General features: G+C 35.7%; 1 protein-coding gene across 3 annotated transcripts in view; it reads right to left on the bottom strand.

Moving 5' to 3' along the window:
* The window catches only part of SWT1 (SWT1 RNA endoribonuclease homolog), a 108,743-nt gene that overhangs the window by 60,040 nt on the left and 23,807 nt on the right, over window positions 1–24,896 (bottom strand). For all 3 annotated transcript variants that reach the window (XR_015722731.1, XM_087858416.1, XM_045811495.2), the window contains 4 exons: window positions 19,122–19,215; window positions 6,793–6,938; window positions 5,109–5,272; window positions 3,276–3,414 (listed from right to left, as the gene is read on the bottom strand). Coding sequence is in view for 2 of the 3 variants with exons in the window: in XM_087858416.1 (XP_087714542.1) it covers window positions 3,276–3,414; window positions 5,109–5,272; window positions 6,793–6,938; window positions 19,122–19,215 (543 nt within the window). In the remaining variant the exon portion in view is untranslated. The remainder of the gene's footprint in view (window positions 1–3,275; window positions 3,415–5,108; window positions 5,273–6,792; window positions 6,939–19,121; window positions 19,216–24,896) is intronic.

Here is a 24,896-nt window from a genome sequence, read left to right as displayed (position 1 = left end):
TTGGAGTAGAAGGCTATATAATAGTTTTCAAAGGCATTTAAAATAACCATGATACAACGTGTTTGTTTTATTTTCTTTTATTTTTTAAAAAAAGATTTCATTTATTTATTTGACAGAGAGAGAGAGAACAAGCACAAGCAGGGAAAGTGACAGAGGGAGAGGTAGAAGCAGGCCCCCACTGAGCAGGGAGCCTGATGTGGGGCTCAATCCCAGGACCCTGGGATCATGACCTGAGCCGAAGGCAAGTGCTTAACCAACTGAGCCACCCAAGCGCCCTGTTTTATTTTCTTTTAATGTTCACAGTTGCAGAGACTCTGTTATATTCTGAAACACCAGCATGGTTTTTCACTGATACTGTGAGTTTAAAAAACTATGTATCATGTATACAAGTATTTGCTTAGAAATACTGAAAGGTCAAATGAAAATAAAAAGTAGATTTTAATAATTAATTATATAATATTCAGAAATTATAATCTAATGTGATGGCTATAATCAGGCTTCTGGCTTCCCCTTTAACAAACAAACAGAGAAAAGTATATTTCTTTACAAAGCACTTAGTTATTTTTAAATTCAATGACTAGTTTAAATTCCTGTAAAAAAAGACAGATAAGAGATGCTACACATAGGACAGAATGTAGACTTGATGAACCTAGTAAATCTCCTTAGCAGGAGAAACTGGGCACAACTTCTTTTAAGGCGCTTCTCCAATGCAGTCAATGTTCAATAGGGCTTATATCCTTGAATTAATCATCTGATTTCTGTCTTACAAGAAGTCTTTACTAAGATTATGTGCTAAAGGGAAATAACAATGATGAATTCAGTACCTAGACACAACATAAAAAGAATCTACAAGGATGAAATACTTTAATGCTTATATAAGGTCAGTAATCACTCAGATTAAAGTTAACATGGATAACAAAATTGAAAAAAGCTACAAATCATTTTCCACACAATTTTCTATGAATTGATCTAAGAATCCATTCTTTGGGATACTGAAGTTAAACACATATGCATAATTCAATAGCTGAGGATACTATTAAAAGATAGTAAACAAAATCATAAACTGATTTTTCTAATTCGAAATTACTTTAAGACAGAAGGCACTTTTATAATTCTATTATATATCTTTACAAGTCAGTACACATTAGGCATCAGATTCTTCTAGACCAAGGATCAATAAATTATGCACACAATGATTCCAAAAACGATTTTTTTAGCAAAAGGAAGAGTCACTATCTCTTCACTTCTCTCCTATTCCCAGTTAGAGCTGCTGCTACGACCTCTAAGCTGTATGCAAAAGACAAACAGTGCCCATCCCTGGCAAAAGAGAAAAATGGAAGACTGCAATTAGATGTGCCATTTTTAAAACTAAATCTTGTTCAAGATCATACATGATTTATGGACTTTCTCTTTTGATAGAACCCACTAAATTATCCTTCCATCCAAGATGTGGAAAATGTTTCTATATACCTTGTAAAAGTGGTATGAAGACACATCCAAAAGGTCGTTCCACGTCTCATATGATACCACTTATAAATAACTTCTATAGTTAAAGATAATGCCTGGAAAATGTCTTTATTTTAAAAATTGGTAACTTTTAAAAGTCATAAGGCTTTTACCCCCTGAGGTAATTTTCAAAGATACAAAACATTTTCCAAAAGTTTACATTTCAAGGGAAAGAGAGAGAGTTGTGGTATACCTCCCACAGAATATGTTTCTGTTTTTGTTTTGTTTTAGCTTCCAGGATGCTCAGTGTTAAAATCCATGTTCAAGTTTTATAATAATTGATTGCACATGTTTTATGGTAAAATTATCTTTCTTATTCTTCATTATCTTGCTCTTGTAACTTTAAACTTGGCTTAAACCATCTCGTGCTCAGGTTGTTACTTAATGGCCGTCTCATATTCAGTTATTTTTCAAAAGTAGACAAGATATAAGTAACACATAAAATAATAAACAGATCATTTCATGTTAGGGGTTCAGAAAACTCAAGGACCAACTGAACATCCTAATAATTGTTACATATACTTTGCTTTTTAAAGGTACAGCAAGAAAAATCTAGTTGTCTGACTTCGGACAAATCATTTACCTTCTCAGGGCTAGTTAGTCTAATCATAAAACATGGGCTTTCATAACATTTGATCGGTGCTTTTCCCATTTTTTCTTCTTAGCAGAGAAACTTTTTTTCAAAGCCTGCCTGGAATCTCCACATATAAAATGATAAAAGAAAACTGCACCGCTGAAGTTGGGGTTGAGGGCCAAAGGCCCACCAACTTTCCAGGCTCCCCAACAATCCTTCCATCTTCAATGTGGCAGCTCCAGAGGCACTTTGAGAAAGTTCTGTACAACTTGGCTTTGTTAAAAACCACCAACTAAGTGGTTGACTATAGTCTCTTCTGGTTCTAGAATGCACTATGCCCCAAAGACAAACATTTCCTATTCTTTAACCATACATTTTAGAATAGATAATTTGATATACTATTTCTAAAATTAGTACATGAAATATGGTCAAAGTTTGTGTGTTAAACACAGTAAGAAACTTTTAAAAATCAAATTTTACTTACATACTTGATAAACTGTAAAATATGGTTTTAAAAGTTTTCAATCATAATAAAAAATGATATATTCACTATGTCCAGGAACATCAACAGTGATACCATTAATAGTCATCATAAGCTCTGTGAACTGCATCCATTTATGCAGCTGCCACAAACTCCCTTTACAGAAGTGTAAATGATTAAAAAATAATTTACCAATTTCTTCTTAATTCATCGCACATTCCATGGAATATATCAGCTAGCCTGACTTTAACACAACATTGCTAAAGACATGGGGTGCCTGGGTGGCTCAGCCATTAAGCGTCTGCCTTTGGCTCAGGTCATGATCCCCGGGTCCTGGGATCAAGCCCTGCATCAGGCTCCCTGCTCAGCAGGAAGCCTGCTTCTCCCTCTCACACTCCCCTTGCTTGTGTTCCCTCTCTCGCTGTCTCTCTCTGTCAAATAAATAAATAAATAAAATTAAAAATCTTTAAAAAAAGGGGCGCCTGGGTGGCACAGCAGTTAAGCGTCTGCCTTCAGCTCAGGGCGTGATCCCGGCGTTATGGGATCAAGCCCCACATCAGGCTCCTCTGCTATGAGCCTGCTTCTTCCTCTCCCACTCCCCCTGCTTGTGTTCCCTCTCTCGCTGGCTGTCTCGATCTCTGTCAAATAAATAAATAAAATCTTTAAAAAAAAAAAAAAACTTAAAAAAAAAAAGACAAAATAAAAAATCCATACCTTTACAGAGATTTTCATATAGGCTCTCAATGGTTAAAAGCAAGTTCTTCTCCATAACTAATCCAAATACAGCCAACCAATGTTTTCTAAAGCACTGTAATAAATGAATTAAAGTCCATGGTGGTTTCAAGTACAGCATCTAAAAAACATTTAGAAAAAATTACCACCTACTAATTTATTTATTATTCCTATTATTAAAAAGTACCTATTTAGGCATTCCTACATATATTTCTGGGCAAAATACAATTAGTTGAATTCTTTTTAAATTAAAAGATCTTTTATTAAAAGCCAATCATAATCTTAAAGCGCTAACTCCATCACAAATTATTTTTGTGAAATTTATATTAGTATTCCTCATAGTTTCAGAAACTATATGTGCAAAACAAAAGCACTGTTTTAATCAGAAGAAGCACAGTTTTAATCAGCAAAGATGGTCAATTTACTTTCCAACAGAGTCAATCCTAGGACGAAATCAATGTAATTATTTCATATAGCTGCAGAAAAATCTATATAGAAAAAAGATGTCAATTATCATTAACACTGGCTACACTCTTGCAAAGACATGTTTATAAAGGAGATTAATCAGTTAGTACTATAAGATGTCAGCACATCCTGTTTTGAATCATTCATATGCAATGACTTCCCCAGGCTCTATTATAAAGTATCTAATTTAAGTCAACCCTCCTAGAATCTTCTGATCATTCGTTATCATCTTGGTTCAGTACTTGATAATATAATCAAGCAGCAAAAATATCATATTGACAAGTATTAGAATCTCACTGAATATCTGGTATAAATGAAATCTACAATTGGGAGGGGATATAATGTTTCTCCTGGCTATAGATATGAACAGCAAAAAACATTAACTAAAAAGACCACTATTGGGGCGCCTGGGTGGCACAGCGGTTAAACATCTTCCTTCGGCTCAGGGCGTGATCCCAGCGTTCTGGGATCGAGCCCCACATGAGGCTCCTCCGCCGGGAGCCTGCTTCTTCCTCTCCCACTCCCCCTGCTTGTGTTCCCTCTCTCGCTGGCTGTCTCTATCTCTGTCAAATAAATAAATAAAATCTTTAAAAAAATAAAAATAAAAATAAATAAAAAATAAAAAGACCACTATTGCCAAACGTGGTATTTTACTGATTGTAGAAAAGATATGAATCTAGAAAATATAAACTATCTTGGGGTGCCTCGGTGGCTCAGTCGTTAAGCGTCTGCCTTAGGCTCAGGGCGTGATCCCGGCGTTCTGGGATCGAGCCCCACATCAGGCTCCTCCACTGGGAGCCTGCTTCTTCCTCTCCCACTCCCCCTGCTTGTGTTCCCTTTCTCGCTGGCTGTCTATCTCTGTCAAATAAATAAATAAAATCTTTAAAAAAAAAATAGAAAATATAAACTATCTTGCTAATAATGATCATTTTTATACTTTGATTCTCGTATTTATATGACATAAGCCAAAATATACACTTCTTTTTCTGAATACATATTGCTATGGGAATTCCCTATAGTAGACATTCTAATTCAAATAAACTATAGAAGACAGAAGTTTTTCTGAATTCAAATTAAGCTCCCTGGGGGCAATGTGTCTGACACACAGTAAATACCTAATAAATAGTTGTTCACTGAAAAAAAATGATAAAATATCATTTCTAATCTTTAGGAAATGTTCATCATTAAATGTTCAAGAAGTTATTTCAAAACCTCAAGAAAAAAAATAATGGGATATAGATTATCACAATGAAGCTTACACACTTTATCCAAGTCCTATTTCCTAAGATGAGGTGATAAATCTTTAGCAATGAAACAGAAATTTTCAACTAATAGAGTTGAAATAATCACCTCCATCCAAAGGTTTCCAAAAGCAATTTTCATTTCTGTTTCTAGTATTGAAGATAAAGCTGTTCCAAGAGATTTTTCAAGATCAGATACCATGCTTTCAAGTATAATGGGTACTCCAGAACGTGCGGGTTCTTCCTCACAGCTCCCTTCTAACAGTGTTGCTTCTTTAAAACAAAGAGTTACAGGCTTTATTTAAGACACCAATGTAATAGTAAGTATTTTACATATATAATTGGTATTTAGCCATAAACAGTAAACATTTTATGTATATAATTAGTATTTAAATTACATAGAAACCAAATCAAAACTTTTTAAACAGTATTTAGAAACATGTATCTATAGAATAGCTGTTTTAGAAGCAACACAAATATATCACATTAGCAAATGCTTTCTTTTTAACAAAAGGCAACAGAATATTTTTATTAAAACAAAAATTTAGGAAATATGTAATATTTCAACCATAATTTTTGTTTTATTATTCTAAAAAAAAGGAAAAATTAAAAGAATGCTTTGCATCAATTTATAATAGAAAATGAAGAATTATGGATCAAAGTGTGTTTTCTTCCAAAAATAATATATTCTTCCAGTTGCAGCTCACATCAGTAAATTGTTTTGAAAGGACCTCCTCTTTAAAGTGAGTTTTTATTATTTCAATTGACATCATTTCATTAACATTACTATTTTGATACCTGAACACAACTGCAATTTCTTTATGGCAAAATGTAAAATATTAAGTGGCTTATCTCTACAAACACCGACTAAGGACTTGAAGTGATAGTAATAGAATGGACAAACTGAAAGCATGTTACCCCTGAAAAACCATAAACTAAAATATCCTCTTCCTCCATCTAAATGTCATTTTGAATATTATGACAAAAGAAATTTTATTACCAAAAAGGTCAAATAAGTAGCAGTAGTTGCAAATATATGAATTTTTATACAATTACACATAAAAAATACATGCAATATTAAAGATTTCAATATTTATTTTTCCAACACAGGGAGAAGGTTTGGAATGTATTTTAAAATTATGTCAAATTTAATATAACATTCCATCAAATATCAAGTTATAGGACAGATTATTCTGGTAAAAGAAAAAAAAAGATAAAACAATTGTACTACCTTTACTTTTAAGTATTAGTTTAAAATTAAAAATAAAACTATTATTAGAATCTTTCAAATTCCTCTTATTACTCAGTTTTTTATTGCATTAATAGAAGGTTATGAATAGGAAACTAGTATTAAAAGGAAATTAAAAATTTCTCTCCACCTTGAATGAATATTTCCTGTAGCTACTATTAATTAAAAGGTACAAAATTGCATGTGCATGATGATCATAAACATGTAAAAATGTATGCGAGTGTATGGGCAAAAATTCAAATTAATTTGTGAAAGCATATGTAGAACACAATAATGTTAACTGTGGGTTTTTTGGATTACTGTTATAATTTTCACTTCTTTCTTTCATTTTTTCTTTCTTTCTTTGCTTTCTTCCTTTCCTCCCTCCCGTCCTTCCTTCCTTCTTTCTTTCTATTTTCATTTATTTCTAACCATTTGTGTGCCGGCAAATATTTCAATGTTATTTTAAATGTACAAGATGAAAATTTATTATCAATTCCAATTGTTATTAATGTCAGTACATAAAAGAAGATATATTTCTAATTATTTGTAGTAAGAATACTACCTGCTTTCAATTGTTGTTTAGATATACAAGGCTGATGACATACATCTGTGTTCAGAGATAAGTTTAATAACTCTGCACTCAATTCTTCTTTACTGAGTGACTTCACACCACTTATTAGGCCTTTGTTTCTTAAATTTCTATCATCCCTAAGGTTGGGGTTAGGAGGAAAAAATATTTTATTTTTTATAAGATAAATCACATGGCAACTCAAAACACATGGGATCTAATCAGAGGTGGGTGATTCTCAACAAATATATTAACAAAGGATAACAGGTTTTTTTTTTAAACAAAGAAGATAAAGGAATTAACACACAGTAAAGTCACAGCACCTGAGCTTTTGAAAATAATAATTATTATATATTGAGTTTTTTCCTGGTACTAGGCACTGTTCTAAGCATATTGATATCAATCCATTCAATTCTCACAGTAAACTTCATAGGTAGGAGTGGTACTATTTTTATCCCCTCTTCACAAATGAAAAACGGAGGTGTAAAGAGGTTAAGTAATTTGCCCAAAATTGTACCTGGTAAGTGGGAGCTGGATTTAGACACAGGAATATGATCATCCGAAGAGAAATAAACAGAGAGCCATAGTAAGGGAAATAATTTCCATGTGGTAGGCAATTACAAATTTACTCACAGTGAGCATAAGACAAATGGTGAGAATGTGCTATTTGCTGAAAGAAGAAAGTATGATTAAAGCATAGTGCATGAGACCAGTTTATGTAGCTATAGAGAAAGCCAAGAGCATTAATAAATGGAAAGACATTTAAGGGCTTCAGTGGGTAAGTGACATGATCAGATCTGTGTTTATTAAATTGCTGTTCTGGAATCCAACAGGTTTCCAGCTTTTGTTAATGGTAGAGTAGCTTGGTCAGACTAATCTTCCCACAGATAAGGATTAGAAAATTTGGACAAAAAAGGAAAAAAAAAAAAGCTATCTGAAGGCACTAGAGAGCAATAAAATGAAGGCAGGAGCTGGAGGGAAGTCTACCCTCAGCACAGAGGTACTGCTCTGGTAAGAGCTACAAGGGTCTTTTTGCCCAAGGGCATTAATGGCTACAACAGAAAGCACAGCCACAGTAACTTGGAATGTCAGAAGACAATGTTCAGGGCTGGCCAGAGCAGACAAAAACTTAAGGGGGGACCTGAAGAAAGGAGGAAACCACAGAGTAGGTGAACCCTGAAATCTGCATATAAATTCTGTGCAGAAAAAAACAACATGCTACCCAGAGACAAAGCAATCAACAGAACCAGACTTAGATATGACACAGATGTTGAAGCAATCTGCTAGGGAATTTTAAATAATTTTGATTTGTTAAAGGCTCTAATGGAAAAGGTGAATAGCATGCAAAATCAGATGGGCAATTTCAGCACAGATGAAAATCATGAAAATTAAATGTAAATGCCAGCAATTAAAAAAAAAAAAAAGCCACAGTAACAGAAATGAAGACTGTCTTCAATAGGCCCCTCAGCAGACTTGACAGAGGCAAGGAAAGAAATTACCCAAACTTAAATAAAAAGAGAATAAAAGTGCTTTTTTTTTTAATCCAGCAGCTGTGGGACAATATCAAACAGTCCAACATAAGTGCCTGTATTAGTTATCTGTTGCTGTATAGCAAATTATCCCAAAACTTAGCAGCTTAAAACGAACACATATTATCTCACACAGCTTCTAAGAGTCAGAAATCTGGGAGCAGCTTGACTGGTTGGTTCTGGCTCAGGGTCTCTCACAAGGTTGGAACATGCTGTTGCCTAGGGTTGCAGCCATCTCAAGGTTTAATTGGCACTCATTCATGTGGCTGTTGGCAGGCCTTAGTCCATCACTGGCTCTTGGCTGGAGGCTTCAGTTTCTCCCCATGCGGGTCTATTCCATACGGCTGTTCATAGCATGGCAGCTTGCTTCCACAAAACAAGTGATTTGAGAGCAGAGAAAGCAAAAGAGTACCCGAGAAGGAAGTCCCAGTCTTTAACATCCTGATTTTTATAACCTCATCCGAGAGTGATAGTACGTCCCTGGTATAACCAACCCAGGTACAGTGCAGGAGGGGACTACACAGGGCAGTAATACTAAGAGGCAGAAATCACTGGGGTCATCTCGGAAACTGGCTACTGCAGTATAATTCTGTAATATGAGAAGGAGAAAAGAGGGAATGGGCAGAAGAAATATTTGAAGAAATAGTGGCTGAGAACTATCTAAAACTGAAGACAGACAGGAAACCAGAGATCCAAACAGCTCAGAGTATATCGAGCAGGATAAATCCTTCTTCCCTACCTATCCCCCAACCCCCATGACACACATGCCACACACACAAACACCTGGACATACCTGCTAAAAACAGCTAAAATAAACGGCTAAAAAACAAAAGACAAAGAAAAACCCTTGAAAGCAGAAAGTTAAAAAAAAAAAAAGACATTACATATAGAAGAACAAAGATAGCATTTTCATCAGACTTCTCATCAGAAACCATACAAACTAGAAGAAAATGGAGTCACCTCTTTAAAATACTGGAAGGAAAAAAAAAAGTCAACCCAGAACTGTATATCCAGCAAAAATATCTTTCAAAAATAAATTAAGAAATAAAGACATTATCAGACAAACAAAACCAAAAATTTCACTGGCAATAGACACACACATGTCAAAGAAATTTTTTAGGCAGAAGAAATATAACACCAGAGAGAAACTTGAATCTATAAAAATAATGAAGAGTGCAAAAAATGGAAGTAAAATATTCACTTAAAATATTCACTTCTTCCTTATTTTTAATTGCTTTAAATGGCAAATGATGGAAGCAAATATAGTAACAAAACGTGTGCTTATCATCATTTTTGTAAAGGTAACATATATGACAATGATAGCACAAAGGATGGGAGAAAGAAACTGTTATGAGATCCTTACACTGAACATGAAGCAATATAATATTATTTGAAGGTAGACTTTGATCAAGTAAGATGTATACTATAAATGCTAGGGCAACCATTAAAATGTTTTTTTTCAAAAAGGTATAAATATTCAATAAGGGAGATAAAATGGCACCATACACAATTAACTAAAGAAAAGAAAGAAAAATAACAGATGAAACAGAAAATAATTATCAAAAAGGTAGATTTGATCCAACCAATTGAATGTAAGTGGTATAAACTCATCAATTAAAAGACAGAAGTTGTGGGGCGTGTGGGTGGCTCAGTGGGTTAAGTGTCCCACTCTTCATTTTGGCTCAGGTCATGATCTCAAGGTGGTAAAACTCAAGCCCTGTTTCGGGTACTGAGTGTGGAGCCTGCTTGATTCTCTCTCTCTCTCTCTCTCTCTCTCTCTCTCTCTCTGCCCTTCCCTGCTTGTGCTCTCTCTCTCAAAAAGAAAAAAAAAGACAAATTGTCAGACTGGACAAAAAATAAAGTACCAACTATATGCTACCTTAGTATAAAGACACAGGTTAAAAATAAATGGATGGGAAAGGATATACCACATAAATACTAACCAAAAGTGGAATGGTAGTATTAATACTAAACAAATGAGACTTTCAGGAACAGAGACATCATACAATGAGAAAGGGGTCAGTTCTCCAAAGACAATCCTAAACAATCCTAAAAAAGTATGTATCTTACTACAAAGTTTCATAAGACATGAAGTAAAACAGAACTGAAAGGAGAATTAAACCCATAATTATAGTTAGAGATTTCAATACTCCTCTCTCAATAATCACAGAATAAGCAGACAATTGGTAAAGTTATAGAAAACCTGAACAATACTATCAACCAACTTGACCTAACTAAAATTTACAGAATACTCCACCCACAAGAACAGAATACAAATTCTTTTAAGTGCACGTAAAACATTCACCAAGATAGACCAGATTCTTGCCAATAAAACAAACTAACAAATTTAAAAGAAATCATGTTAATGTTCTCAAATCAAAGTGGAACTAGAGTACAAATTGATAGCAAGAAGAAAACTGGAAACTGTGCAAATATTTGGAATTAAACAACAAACATCTAAATGTCAGAGGGAAGTTATATTGAAGAGAATGAAAATAAAAATAAAACATGAAAATTTGTGGGATGCAACTGAAACAGTGCTTACAGGTAAACTTATAGCAGTCTCAAACAAGTGATCTCAGCTTCCACCTTAAGAAACTAGAAAAAGGGCACAAAGGGGCATAAGAGTATTTTCTGGGATGATGGAAGTGTTCTATATATTGTGAGGGATGTCGGCTACATCAGTATATCCGCTGTTGACACCATATAGTTAAGATTTGTGCATTTCAATATTGTACATTTTCCCTCCAAACACAAAAAACCTTATAAAAATAATCATGCGAGGGGAGAGGGAGTGAATGGATATAGATAACAGAAGAATGGGAGAATTTTGATAATTGTAGCTAAAGACTTAGGAGTTTATTAATTCTTCTTCACTTTGACTATCGTTGAAATTCTCCAAAATGAAACTTTTTTTTAATTAAAAATGAAAAATTACCATTATTACTTTTTGAAGAATAAATGGAGGACAGCAAGTGTGGAAGTAGAGAGCATAAATTAGTCTCAGAGTCAAAAAGGAAGTGGAAAAACAGCATGGTGGACAAGGGATGGTGGTAGAGGAGATGAAGAAAAGTGCACAGGACCTGTTAACTGATCAGATATAGATTATGAGGGAGGGGTAGTTATCAAATAGGACTCCTAGGTTTCTGGCTCTAGCAAATGGATAGAAAGTGGCACTTTTTATTCAGATGGAGAACAGCTTAGAAAGAAAAATCAAGAGTTCATTTTTGGAGATGGTACATCCCAGATGTCTATGACACATCCAAGTAGAGAAAGCAAACAAGTAGATTAATATACTAGTCTAGAATTCAGAAGAGAGATAGAAATAGAGATATGAGCTGGGGGTTGCTGGCCCACACTCAGGATTGTAAATGTAAAGTAATGCACTTAGAACTAGGTATAGTACATAGTGTTGGAGAAGGGTTCTCCTAGTACTATCATTATCAATACCATCATCATCGTCATCATCATCCATTTAAGTAAAGTAAATGTATCCTCATAATAAGTTCGTGGGACTTACACAGTAGACATGATTCCGGCCTTTTAAAGGAAAAAATAAAAATAAAAAACAGACTCCCCTGTGGATCCAGACTGAGACCGGGAGCTTCCGGAGCGCGCGCGGGGCGGCTGGCGGCGTTAGAAACACAAAGGACAGAGACGCGCCGGCCCTGGAAGTGAGGGCTGGGACGCTGCAGGGTTGAGCAGCACCAACAGAAACAGAGTTAAAGTGGCCAGAACATTAGTAGAGAACGGGCCGCAATCCCTCTGTTCTGTGACAGAGGCTGAAATTTGGCTGCTGCTGCTCTGACTCTCAGAAGAGGCACAGCAAATCGCCAGGGAAAGCCGCCAGAGAACAAAAGCCTGGAAAAACCGGCTCAGGGAGTGCCCATCCCCATCCCCCCTCGCAGGGGACGCCGAGACTCTACCCAAACAGGGCTGCCTGAGTATCGGCGCGGCAGGCCCCTCCCCCAGAACACAGAAGGCAGGCTGAAAAATCAAGAAGCCCACAACCCGGGTGCCTGGGTGGCGCAGTCATTGAGCGCCTGCCTTCGGCTTAGGGCGTGATCCCGGCGTTCCGGAAAGGAGTCCCTCATCGGGCTCCTCCGCTGGGAGCCTGCTTCTTCCTCTCCCACTCCCCTGCTTCTGTTCCCTCTCTCGCTGGTTGGCTGCCACATAAATAAATAAATAAAATCTTTAAAGAAGAAGCCCACATCCCTAAGATCCCTATAAAACAAGGGGCACGGCCTGGGACCCAGTCAATAATTTGGGCTCTGGAAACCCCGCAACCTCTCTTCATCAGAATGACAAGAAGGAGAAGCCCCCCCCAGCAAAGAAAAGACAGTGATTCTGTGGCCTCTGCCACAGAAATAATGGATATGGATGTAACCAAATTATCAGAAATGGAATTCAGAGTAACGATGGTCAAAATGATGAGTAGAATTGAAAAAACTATTAACGAAAAGGTTACTGAGAATATAGAATCCCTAAGGACAGAAATGAGAGCGAATCTGACAGAAATTAAAAATTCTATGAGCCAAATGCAGGCAAAACTAGAGGCTCTGACGGCCAGGGTCGCAGAAGCAGAGGAACGGGTTAGTGAATTGGAGGATGGGTTAATAGAGGAAAAAATGAAAATAGAAGATGGTCTTAAAAAAATCCACACCCACGAATGTAGGTTACGGGAGATTACTGACTCAATGAAACGATCCAATGTTAGAATCATCGGCATCCCCGAGGGGGTGGAGAAAAACAGAGGTCTAGAAGAGATATTTGAACAAATTGTAGCTGAAAACTTCCCTAATCTAGCAAGGGAAACAAACATTCGTGTCCAAGAGGCAGAGAGGACCCCTCCCAAGCTCAACCATGACAAACCTACGCCACGTCACATCATAGTGCAATTCGCAAATATTAGATGCAAGGATACAGTATTGAAAGCGGCCAGGGCAAAGAAATTTCTCACGTACCAAGGCAAAAGCATCAGAATTACGTCAGACCTGTCTACACAGACCTGGAATGAGAGAAAGGGTTGGGGGAGCATATTTAAAGCTCTTTCAGAGAAAAACATGCAGCCAAGGATCCTTTATCCAGCAAGGCTCTCATTCAGAATTGATGGAGAAATAAAGACATTTCAGAATCACCAGTCACTAACCAATTTTGTAACCACGAAACCAGCCCTACAGGAGATATTACGGGGGGTTCTATAAAAGTAAAAAGGCCCCAAGAGTGATACAGAACAGAAAGTCACAGCCAATACAAACAAAGACTTTACTGGCAACATGGCAACATTAAAATCATATCTCTCAGTAATCAGTCTTAATGTAAATGGTTTGAACCATCCCATAAAGCGACACAGGGTTGCAGATTGGATAAAAAGAAATGACCCATCCATTTGCTGTCTACAAGAGACTCATTTCAAACCCAAAGATGCATTCAGACTGAGAGTAAGGGGATGGAGTACCATCTTTCACGCAAATGGACCTCAAAAGAAAGCTGGGGTAGCAATTCTCATATCAGATAAATTGGATTTTAAACTACAGACTATAGTTAGAGATGCAGAAGGGCACTATATTATTCTTAAGGGAAGTATTCAACAAGTGGATATGACAATTATAAATATATATGCCCCCAACAGGGGAGCAGCAAGATACACAAGCCAACTCTTAACCAGAATAAAGAGACATATAAATAAAAATACATTAATAGTAGGGGACCTCAACACTCCACTATCAGAAATAGACAGAACACCCTGGCAAAAACTAAGCAAAGAATCAAAGGCTTTGAATGCCATACTCGACGAGTTGGACCTCATAGATATATATAGAACACTACACCCCAGAACCAAAGAATACTCATTCTATTCTAATGCCCATGGAACATTCTCAAGAATAGACCATGTTCTGGGACACAAAACAGGTCTCAACCGATACCAAAAGATTGAAATTATCCCCTGCATATTCTCAGACCACAACGCTCTGAAATTGGAACTCAACCACAAGGAAAAATTTGGAAGAAACTCAAACACTTGGAGACTAAGAACCATCCTGCTCAGGAATGACTCGATAAACCAGGAAATCAAAAATCAAATAAAACAATTTATGGAGACCAATGAGAATGAAAATACAACAGTCCAAAACCTATGGGATACTGCAAAGGCAGTCCTAAGGGGGAAATACATAGCCATCCAAGCCTCACTCAAAAGAATAGAAAAATCTAAAATGCAGTTTTTATATTCTCACCTCAAGAAGCTGGAACAGCAACAGAGGGACAGGCCTAATCCACGCACGAGGAAGCAGTTGACCAAAATTAGAGCTGAAATCAATCAAGCAGAAACCAGAAGTACTGTAGAGCAGATCAACAGGACTAGAAGCTGGTTCTTTGAGAGAATCAATAAAATTGACAGACCCCTGGCAAGACTTATCCAAAAGAAAAGAGAAAGGACCCAGATTATTAAAATTATGAATGAAAAAGGAGAGGTCACGACGAGCACCATTGAAATTGGAAGGATTATTAGAAATTTTTATCAACAGCTATATGCCAATAAACTAAGCAATCTGGAAGAGATGGAATCCTTCCTGGAAACCTATAAACTACCAAGATTGAAACCGGAAGAAATTGATTCCTTAAACAGGCCAATTAATTATGAAGAAATTGAGTCAGTGATAAACAACCTTCCAAATAACAAAACTCCAGGCCCGGACGGTTTTCCTGGGGAATTCTACCAAACATTCAAAGAAGAAATAATACCTATTCTCCTAAAGCTATTTCAAAAAATAGAAACAGAAGGAAAGCTACCAAACTCATTCTATGAGGCCTATATTACCTTGATCCCCAAACCAGGCAAAGACCCCATCAAAAAGGAGAATTACAGACCGATTTCCCTAATGAATATGGACGCCAAAATCCTCAACAAGATACTTGCTAATAGAATCCAACAGTACATTAAAAGGATTATCCATCACGATCAAGTGGGATTCATACCTGGGATGCAAGCGTGGTTCAATATTCGCAAATCAATCAGCGTGATACATCATATCAACAAGAAAAGACTCAGGAACCATATGATCCTCTCAATCGATGCCGAAAAAGCATTTGACAAAATACAGCATCCTTTCCTGATTAAAACCCTTCAGAGTGTAGGAATAGAAGGTACATTTCTCAATCTCATAAAAGCCATCTATGAAAAGCCTACTGCAAATATTATTCTCAATGGAGAAAAGCTGGAAGCCTTTCCCTTAAGATCAGGAACTCGACAAGGATGCCCACTCTCGCCACTATTATTCAACATAGTACTAGAAGTCCTTGCAACAGCAATCAGACGACAAAAAGGGATCAAAGGTATTCAAATTGGCAAAGAAGAAGTCAAAATGTCTCTCTTTGCAGATGACATGATACTCTATATGGAAAACCCAAAAGAAGCCACTCCCAAACTATTAGAAGTTATAGAGCAATTCAGTAACGTGGCAGGATACAAAATAAATGCTCAGAAATCAGTTGCATTTCTATACACGAATAACGAGACCGAAGAAAGAGAAATTAGGGAATCCATCCCATTTACAATAGCACCAAAAACCATACGTTACCTTGGAATTAACTTAACCAGAGACGTAAAGGACCTATATTCTAGAAACTATAAATCACTCTTAAAAGACATTGAGGAAGACATAAAAAGATGGAAAGATATTCCATGCTCATGGATCGGAAGAATTAACATAGTTAAAATGTCCATGCTACCCAGAGCAATCTACACTTTCAATGCTATCCCGATCAAAATACCAAGGACATTTTTCAAAGAACTGGAACAAACAGTCCTTAAATTTGTATGGAAACAGAAAAGGCCCCGAATCTCCAAGGAACTGTTGAAAAGGAAAAACAAAGCTGGGGGCATCACAATGCCGGATTTCGAGCTGTACTACAAAGCCGTGATCACAAAGACAGCATGGTACTGGCACAAAAACAGACACATAGACCAATGGAACAGAATAGAGAGCCCAGAAATGGACCCTCGGCTCTTTGGGCAACTAATATTTGATAAAGCAGGAAAAAACATCCGGTGGGAAAAAGACAGTCTCTTCAATAAATGGTGCTGGGAAAATTGGACAGCTACATGCAAGAGAATGAAACTTGACCACTATCTCACACCATACACAAAAATAAACTCCAAATGGATGAAAGACCTCGATGTGAGACAGGAATCCATCAAAATTCTAGAGGAGAACATAGGCAACAACCTCTACGACATCGGCCAAAGCAACCTTTTTCATGACACATCCCCAAAGGCAAGAGAAACAAAAGATAAAATGAATTTATGGGACTTCATCAAGATTAAAAGTTTCTGCACATCCAAGGAAACAGTCAGAAAAACTAAGAGGCAGCCCACGGAATGGGAGAATATATTTGCAAATGACACTACAGATAAAGGACTGGTATCCAAGATCTACAAAGAACTTCTCAAACTCAATACACGAGAAACAAATAAACAAATCAAAAAATGGGCAGAAGATATGAACAGACACTTTTCCAATGAAGACATACAAATGGCTAACAGACACATGAAAAAATGTTCAAAATCATTAGCCATCAAGGAAATTCAAATCAAAACCACACTGAGATACCACCTTACGCCAGTTAGAATGGCAAAAATAGACAAGGCAAGAAACAACAATTGTTGGAGAGGATGTGGAGAAAGGGGATCCCTCCTACATTGTTGGTGGGAATGCAAGTTGGTACAGCCACTCTGGAAAACAGTGTGGAGGTCCCTTAAAAAGTTAAAAATTGAGCTACCCTATGATCCAGCCATTGCACTACTGGGTATTTACCCCAAAGATACAGACGTAGTGAAGAGAAGGGCCATATGCACCCCAATGTTCATAGCAGCAATGTCCACAATAGCTAAATCGTGGAAGGAGCCGAGATGCCCTTCAACAGATGACTGGATTAAGAAGTTGTGGTCCATATATACAATGGAATATTACTCAGCTATCAGAAAGAACGAGTTCTCAACATTTGCTACAACATGGACAGCACTGGAGGAGATAATGCTAAGTGAAATAAGTCAAGCAGAGAAAGACAACTATCATATGATTTCTCTCATCTATGGAACATAAGAACTAGGATGATCGGTAGGGGAAGAAAGGGATAAAGAAAGGGGGGTAATCAGAAGGGGGAATGAAACATGAGAGACTATGGACTATGAGAAACAAACTGAGGACTTCAGAGGGGAGGGGGGTGGGGGAATGGGATAGACCGGTGATGGGTAGTAAGGAGGGCACGTATTGCATGGTGCACTGGGTGTTATACACAACTAATGAATCATCGAGCCTTACATCGGAAACCGGGGATGTACTGTATGGTGACTAACATAATATAATAAAAAATCATTTAAAAAAAAAAAAAAAACAGACTCCCCTGGAACATAATGCTAGAATTAAAAGTAAAGTCCAACTACAAATTTTCATTTCACTAAAAATGTTACATCTGTTAATCACAAAACAGTGACTGCAGAAATAATGGAGAATTGATAGAGTCTCACAAATTTAATATTCATTCTAAGTTGAACTAAGAAAGCAACAATTACATAACAATTATCTCTCAAATTTAGCTTATTTCAAATTCAAAATGATTAACATATTAATTATCCTATTTCAGCCTTCCACAAACTCCAAGATGATACATTATGCCCTAGATCAAAATATAATTTTAAATAACCTAGAGACAGAAATCTTTAGTATTTCCTTTAATCACAAATAGAATACCATCATCTTTGAAGACAGCTAAAATGAGAATTTTTAAATTTTTTTAAAAGTTTTATTTTAATTCCACTCTAGTTAACATACAGTGTTATATTAGTTTCAGGTGTATAATATAGTGATTCAATGCTTCCATATATTTAAAATGAAAACTGCCCAAGCCCCCTTACAATAAAAACCTTAGGGCTATTCATTTCTATAATTGCAGTATTTCATACAGAATTTAGGCATGATTGTGAAACTTTAAAAAAAAACTCCACTTTTCAGTGAATAAAACTCAGACTAAAAGGGCAGTTTAAAATTGCTCTTCTTGGTTCCTGCAGAGCCTTTTCTTATTCACGATGAGTATAATTTTACTTAACGTTATGTTAGTTTTACCTTAGAACTAAGTTATGAAAATACTAGTTGGGAATGGAAGAGAAGGAGGAGAAAGGGAAGAGGAGAAAAAGATTCTTACTGAGATCGTTTTACGTACTGGGCACTACCCTAAGTCCTTTACGTATACATTATCTAAGTACTCATGGTAACTCCAGGAGGCAGGTATTAGTATCCCCCCTATATTTTACACATGAGGAAACTAAGTTAAGCAACTCCCAGGTCACAAGGCCGGTCAGTGGGAGATCCGTGACTCCAGCCCTCACTCTATGAACAGGCACCAGAGGCATACCTCCAACACCAACTGCCTCTTCCCCACAAATTAATTAATTAATTAAATAACCTTCTTGCCTCATGACCAAAAATTTGTTAGACTTTTATTTCTGAACTCTTTTATTGGCAGATTAAATTGGCTGTCCCCAGCTTTTATAAAAGGTTTCGGAATGTCCTAGAAATAAAACCGAAATAAGACTTCATAGGTTTCAAATCTCATTCTTCTATAGCTTACACGTTAAAAGAATGTGATACAGAATTAAATATGCTTACTGGCAGATTTCGAAAATCACGTATGTTTTTTTGATCCTTAGTATGGTGGGTATAATATGACTTTCAAAAATTCTTTGGAATAGTTGCTATTAAAAAAAAAAAAAGATAAAATGACTATGAAACTCACGTGCACAGAATAACAAGAGAACAAGGGAATAATTCCTGGTACTGAAGACAGCATTTTAATACTCGATCATCATTGTTCTCGTCACTCAGTCCATCTGCAAATTCAGCAAAAGCGACAATCAATTTAAGCATACCAAAAATATGGACAGTCTAGGCTGTATTTACAAGTCAAAAACATCTAAGAGAAAGAACACTTCCTAAATAAAAAGAGAAAAATGAGACACAGCAAAACAATGCTTTAAAAATTCGGGACCTAGAATTCAGGTAGAATTCCAAAGAAGGTACAATTCAGGTAGAATTACCAAAGTAGTTAGTTTACCACTAAAATGGAATAGGATATGACTATTAAACACAAAAGAAAGAAAGTGATCAGTAAGTTAAATGCTATATTAGAAACCTAAAGCTATGAAGTCTAGTCTCAGTTCAGTCACTTAGAGATTGTAAATTATAGGATTATATCATCCTTAAAATGATCTCCACTTAAAAGAGGTCTGTAAAATAATGAATAACTGTTCTACCAGCAACAGAACCATTTTCATGTGTCTGCTTTTCCTTAACCTCTGAGCAATTAACATTTAGAGATGGATAGGAAAAGGCAATATGGGCCCTAAGTAGAAAACACAAAAATTCCTACCAAGTGTTCACGAAAGGCTGGCAGAGTGTCCTTGGGCATTCTGCAAGCCTTAAAGCATGATGTAAAAGTTTGGTTTCTGTGAAAATGATGTAATGTGTAGAAAGAAGACCAAAGACAGTGTTTTTCCTAAGTCCTTACACTACATGCCTCAAAACTCCCTCGGGTACTTAATAAGATTTCAGGGCCACACCCCAGACCCAGTTCTGGATAAGAATCTTTGGAGTCTCGGGGCGCCTGGGTGGCTCAATCGTTAAGCGTCTGCCTTCGGCTCAGGGCGTGACCCCGGCGTTATGGGATCGAGCCCCACATCAGGCTCCTCTGCAGAGAGCCTGCTTCTTCCTCTCCCACTCTCCCTGCTTGTGTTCCCTCTCTCGCTGGCTGTCTCTCTCTGTCAAATAAATAAATAAAATCTTAAAAAAAAAAAAAAAAAAGAATCTTTGGAGTCTGGACCCAAACATGAATTTAAACCCTCGCTGAGTCTCTTACACACTAAAATTCAAGACATACTAGACAAGGAGCCTCAACTCTGTTCCTAGACTATAACTTTTTTCCCCCTCTCAACTTTTAGCCTGTATTACTTAGTCTTCTAAACATTCAAATTAGAAAACTCATTCATTCAGGAATAAATATTTTTATAGGGCTGAATGTGTACCCAGGCCCCTGTGCTAAGTAACTGGATATACAAGGACAAACTCTTGAGGAGCTCACAATCTCGAGTGAAGTCTAGACAGAGCTGAACTGATCTCAGAGTATAAGCCTGAAGATCTGATTCAGTTCTTTCACCAGACAACCAGTGAGCCAAACAGACATGTATTACAGCAGCCGATTTTCCTTCTTTTAGTCCAGAGGAAATACCACACACCATAATGCAACATGGGCAGCAAAAAATTATTAGCTTTAAACAATTCAGCAGACAAAAAAAGGTTAAAGCTTACAGTAAATTGCTCTAAAGGCATCAAAATTCAAGATTATCTGTTCTTTAACTCTTTATAGAATATGCAGGGCTTGAAAACACACCTAAAACTGCAAGAATATTCATGAAATATTTATTCAACAAATATTTGTGAGCACCTGCTCGGGTACTGCTCAAAAGTGAACAAAACAAAGACTCTGGAGACAGATTAATCTGGATTTGAATCCCTGCTTTCCCACTTACTAGACATGCAATCTTGGACAAACTGCTTATCCAGGAAAATGAAACAAGAAAATTTATAGGAAACAGTTGGCCCAATGACAGGCAATAGCAAGTACTTTTTAATTAATATGTATTACTTAAAACTCAGCTTCAATGGCCTAACAGCATGACGTCTACTCACAACACCAAAAAAACCCACAAAATTTTGTTTAAATTATAGTTCATATGATGCTTAATATTTAAGAATTTAAGAATTTAAGCTGCTCAACAGTTTCTCACTGATACAGTCACAGAACACTGTCTGGTATAGGTATTTGGCAAATGCGTGAATCAACAAAAATATAATAAAAGAAAATATAAAAGTGGTGGGAAAAATGTCAGGTGTAGGGGTGGCAGATAACTTTATTTTGCCCTTATAAAAATAAAATAATTTAGAAAATCTGGAAAATACGGAAAATATAAAGAAAATTAAAATAAGTCATAATTCCATCAGCTAAATATATCCAACGTTCACCATCTGTAAGTATATAATGCATAATCTAACAAATTTGGGATGATTTTTAAATTCTTTTAAATCCTATTTTGTCATTAACATTTTTTGAAATACAGTAGTATTCTTTCACATAGCTATAGTACTGTAACTTCTCCAAATATTAGACACTCAGGTTGTTTCAAATTTTTTGCCGTATTAATAATACTGTTATGAACATTATTAATATAAATCACTGTCAGCATCTCTGATTATGTCTTAGAAAACATTTCTAGAAAGAAAATTGTATCTTTAGGCTTCTTAAAACACACTGATAAATTGCTCTCCTGAGAAGTTACTAACTCATATACCCAAAGCACTGGTACAATGCAAAAGAATAACTTTCTAAACTTAGAAGCAATAGAAAAGAAGAAAGGAAAAAGTGAAAGATCTAAACTAAAAATATCTATACATAAGAAATTAACAACATTAAGAATGGCAAACAGGAGAGTATTCGCAGTAAACAAGTTGACTAGTTGTACTGCTTCTTTTGTGAATTACCTATTAATAATCTTTGTCCATTTAGGGAAAAGGGATCTTTTTGTTTTTCGGTCAATCTGTATAAGCTTTTCACATAACAGGGACACAGAATTATCGCCGATTCTAGGCCATAAACCATCAAATACTTTAACTCAAACAATCTTCACAATAATTTTCTGAGCCAAAGGTTATTTTCCCCTATTTCATTTACTTAGTTTCCTCATCTTTAACTTTCCCCAGGTCAGGTTATTAACCCAGGTCAATCAGATTTCAAATCTTATTCTCCTCTCACCATATTAAATACTACAACAAATAAATACAATGTTAAAAAGAGTTAAGGACAAGGCTAAAATTATAGTCAACGAAGGCAATTTAACATGAACTATCGACATTTCTTTTTTTAATGGAAGAATGCTTGTTTAAAAAATACATTGTTATAATACTCAATGATTATGTAACAGGAAAATAATACACACAAAATCAGCAATTATTAAGAGCTGGTTGCAAATGTGCTTGACATTTGTAAAGTGTAATAAAAGTTAATTTTGTTTTTGCCTTTTTCCAAACAGGAAATTTAATTTTACTCAATAATCCTGAATTTTCTCATAAGACTATTAGTTTATCATTAGAATATAAAATGCAATTTTGTTAAGATAAAAAAGCCTAAAGATATTTCTAATGGATATCATAAAATCATTATCAACAGAATAAACCTATTAAGCACCTTGTACTTTATATGAAGAATGTTTTTAATGATCAATGAAGAAAACAATGATACAGAGAAACCCATAAAGGACTTACCTGACATAGACAATTACAAATAATCTATTATTATATCTATGACCTAATAACTAAAAGCAATTTCAGCAATTTAATAAAAACTACAATCAAATAATACCATTCAAACATTAAAGCACAAAATGGATTTCTAGGCAGAAACCCAGAAATTGAAACAGCACAGAAGTTTGAGACCACTACTATGATTTACCTCCTCAATCATTAAAAAAAAGGAGAGACTGAGGAAGTCAAAGCATCAAAAAAGCATATGAACATGGAAAAGTCAAAAGAAACATACCAAGCATCCATAAATAATAAATGTGGCCAAAATATCTTAAGGAGGGCACATATTGCGTGGAGTACTGGGTGTTATATGCAAATAATGAATCATGGAACGCTACATCAAAAACTAAGGATGTACTGTATGGTGACTAACATATAAAAAATTATTTAAAAAAATAAAAAATAAAATAAAATAATTTTCAAAGCAAATCTATTGAAGAAATAGACATGCTATTTAGGACAAGTTCTTAACCTCTCTGTGTCTCAATTTCTTCATTTATAAAATGTGGCTAGTAAGAGTATCTTCCACAAGTACTGTATGGTTTGAATGAGATATTGGCTGGTAAAGCACTTGGAAAAAGGTCTGGAGAATAATGGTTATATAAGTGTTATCCACTATTATCATCTTATCCATACTATTATATAATAAAATATAGTTTATAGCAACAAACTAAAAAAAGTAAAAGATTAAGAGTAAAATTCTCCTCTCCTTTTAAGGTTTGGGGTTTTACTGACATGATGGTTTAGATCAGGGGTTAATTTTGTTAATTGTGTAGCTGTTCAAAAAAAAAAAAAAGTCTTGTCTGTTAGCAACACATACCAAAGTATTTATGAGTAAAAATGATATGATACAATATCTGGGACTTGCTTCAAACTACTGCAGGAGTTCCAAGAGTAGGAAGAGGAGAAAAGGAAATGAGAGAATAAACAAGAATGGCAAAATGTTGATAATTACTGAAAAAGAGTGAGAGGGACACAAGGAGTCACACATTATTCAACCTCTGCATTTGAAATTTTTCATAATGAGAAGTTAAAAAAAAAAAGACCACCTAAGATGTTCAATTTAATATAAATGTTCGAACATTTTAGTATTTTCTTTTTCTTCAAGTTCTTCTTTATTTTTTTTTATTTATTTGGGGTTTTTTTGATGTAAAGTTCAATGATTCATTAGTTGTATATAACACCAGTGCACCATGCAATACATGCCCTCTTTACTACCCATCACCGGCCTATCCCATTCTCCCACCCCCCTCCCCTCTGAAGCCCTCAGTGTGTTTCTCAGAGTCCACAGTCTCTCATGCTTCATTCCCCCTTCTGATTATCCCCCCCTTTCTTTATCCCTTTCTTCTCCTACTGATCATCCTAGTTCTTATGTTCCATAGATGAGGGAAATCATATGATAATTGTCTTTCTCTGCTTGACTTATTTCACTTAGCATTATCTCCTCCAGTGCCATCCTGAACATTTTAGTATTTTCTTAACTCTAATACTGATGGCTTTTCTTTAAAAGCTTTTAAACGTACCACATGAAGCTCCTGCTCAAAATGCATAAAAATTGTAAATGGAACATACTAAGAGCTAGTAAATATTTGTAAAGGGAATGAATGAATGAATGATGGAGGCCCTCTTTCTTCAAAGATTTAAAACTAAACGACTGTGCCAAAAGCCTTCTCAGGCTTAACACCATGATTAGATTCATCACAGGATGAATTCTTTCATATCTTATCGTGTATATGAAAGAGAAGACAACATAAATCCGTGGTATTTAAGTTAGTGTAAATGTACATATATAAATGACTGAGTTGAGAGGAAACATGGTTTTAAAGAATGAAATAAATCCTCTAAAAATATGTATAAACTCTGCAGAGGCAACAGTGTTGCTTTACACATAGATGGTTTTTCCACAAGGTGCTACACATATATAACATAAAGAGCATACTTAGGTTCTAAGACTAAAATGATTTGAAAATGACTGAAAAGAAACTAATGTGGAAAAAATAAATCAAGAGAAACTCTACAGACCTTCATTATATGAACACCTCCTTATTAGAGATTCTGACAAACCCGAGGAAAACAATGCCTCTCTCTGCATTATACAAACTGTAGAGTGACAGATTCTAGTCAGTAACAGATAAGAAACCTCGCTTACTTACTGGCC

This window comes from Ursus americanus, chromosome 2 (assembly GCF_024610735.1).
Source record: "Ursus americanus isolate L20-20 chromosome 2, mUrsAme1.1.p, whole genome shotgun sequence".
NCBI lineage: Eukaryota > Metazoa > Chordata > Mammalia > Carnivora > Ursidae > Ursus > Ursus americanus.
The sequence above is the reverse complement of the archived record's forward strand: the minus strand, read 5'-3'. Positions and strand labels throughout refer to the sequence as shown.